Source organism: Galeopterus variegatus, unplaced genomic scaffold (assembly GCF_000696425.1).
Source record: "Galeopterus variegatus unplaced genomic scaffold, G_variegatus-3.0.2 Scaffold11263, whole genome shotgun sequence".
Taxonomy (NCBI): Eukaryota; Metazoa; Chordata; class Mammalia; order Dermoptera; family Cynocephalidae; genus Galeopterus; species Galeopterus variegatus.
Window position 1 is genome coordinate 19,688 of NW_007737374.1, and position 1,695 is coordinate 21,382.

Sequence of the window (1,695 nt, forward strand, 5' to 3'; positions counted from 1 at the left end):
GTGAGTGAGGTGTCAGTGCAAGCCAGCCTCAGAACAGAAGGAACCTCACGGAAAAAGTGACGTAGGATATTGGGCCCACAGTGTGTCCTTAGAGGAAACATTTCTCCTACTGAGTTTGTAGCTGGGTTAATGCATCTTTGATGAAATGCAGGGCAGATGTTGACTGTCCAAGCTATTTTTTACTCCCTTGTTTCATGTTCAGAAGGTAATTATTTTTGATGGACAGTTAAGCTTAGTGTCCCACTAACGTCTCTCACGTCCTCTGTCTTGCAATAGCTCTCCTTAAAGCTCCTTTCACATCTTGGTTCCTTAGGCTGTAGATTAAGGGGTTGAACATGGGGGTGACGACAGTATAGAACACTGCAATGATCTTGTCCCCAGCCTGGGAGGACTTCGACTGGGGTCTCATGTACATGAAGATGGCAGTTCCATAGAATAAGGCCACCATTGTCAGATGAGAGGCACACATGGACAGTGCCTTGTACCTCCCGGAGGCTAACCGCATCCTGAGAACAGACTGAAGGATCCGGGCATAGGAAACAACAATGAGGAGGAAAGGGACGAAGACAATGATGATACCGAAGATAAAAATGACCAGCTCAGTGAGTGAGGTGTCGGTGCAAGCCAGCCTCAGAACAGAAGGAACCTCACGGAAAAAGTGACTTAGGATATTGGGCCCACAGTATAGCAAACTCAAGGTAAGGACATTGATAACCATGGAACTCAGGAAGCTACTGGACCAAGAAATAGCTGCCAGTTGGACACAGGTGCTTCTGTCCATAATGAGAGTATAAGGAAGAGGATGACAAATGGCTACATATCTGTCATAAGCCATGACACCAAGGAGAACACGTTCAATCATCCCAAAGGAGAGGGAGAAGTACATCTGAGTGTTGCAGCTGGAGAATGGGATAGTCTTCCTCTTACGCACAGTGTTGGAAAGCATCTGTGGGACATTGGTGGATGTGTAGCGAATGTCCAGAAAGGATACATTAGTGAGAAAGAAGTACATGGGAGTTTGGAGACGAGGTTCTATCTGGAAAATAATGATGATGAAATAGTTCCAGCCACCGTTAATAAGTAGAAGAACAAAAATATAATAAAGAGAATGAGCTGCATGTTTGGCTCAGATGAGAGCCCCAGGAACACAAATTCAGTCACAGTGAAGTTTAGTTTTATCAAATCCATTTTTCAAGTCACCTGTCTCTCACAGATCCATCCACTCACCTGAAAACAAAATCAAACAGTCCTTATGTCAGTTTTGGAAACTAAAGATGTAGAAACTAAGGAGAAATCTTGGTGTGACATTGTGTCTTGAGTATCTGAGCTTTAGTACAAATGGAAAGTTTTGTTTCTGATTTTAGAGACAATATTCTGATGAGATGAGAATACCAAATTCAAATACTGGCTAGAGTTAAGCAGATATTCTTGCTTTTTTTAAAAGGGAATTTTTCTTTTGTCTGCTCGTAATCATTCCAAGCCCTATTCACTCTTCAAAGCTTTACTCATCCCTCACCTACTTCAAACTGATCCAATTCTTTGTTCTACACCTAACTACAGAGCAGCACAATACAGCACTCAAGTTAAAAGCTATGAAGAACTATTGCTTCACATGCCACCAAACTACACGTTAAGGCAGGAACATCAGCCTAGGCTTTTTCTGTATCACCCTGATGCAACCTTCTCGTGCTTAGA

General features: G+C 42.8%; 1 protein-coding gene across 1 annotated transcript; it reads right to left on the minus strand.

The window, feature by feature from the left end:
* Positions 1 to 253: 253 nt before the first annotated feature.
* On the minus strand, positions 254 to 1,188 carry LOC103610520 (olfactory receptor 2D3-like). The gene is given in 2 exon segments (XM_008594673.1): positions 254 to 1,056; positions 1,059 to 1,188. Coding segments are annotated over 2 exon segments (933 nt in total).
* Between the last annotated feature and the right edge of the window lie 507 nt (positions 1,189 to 1,695).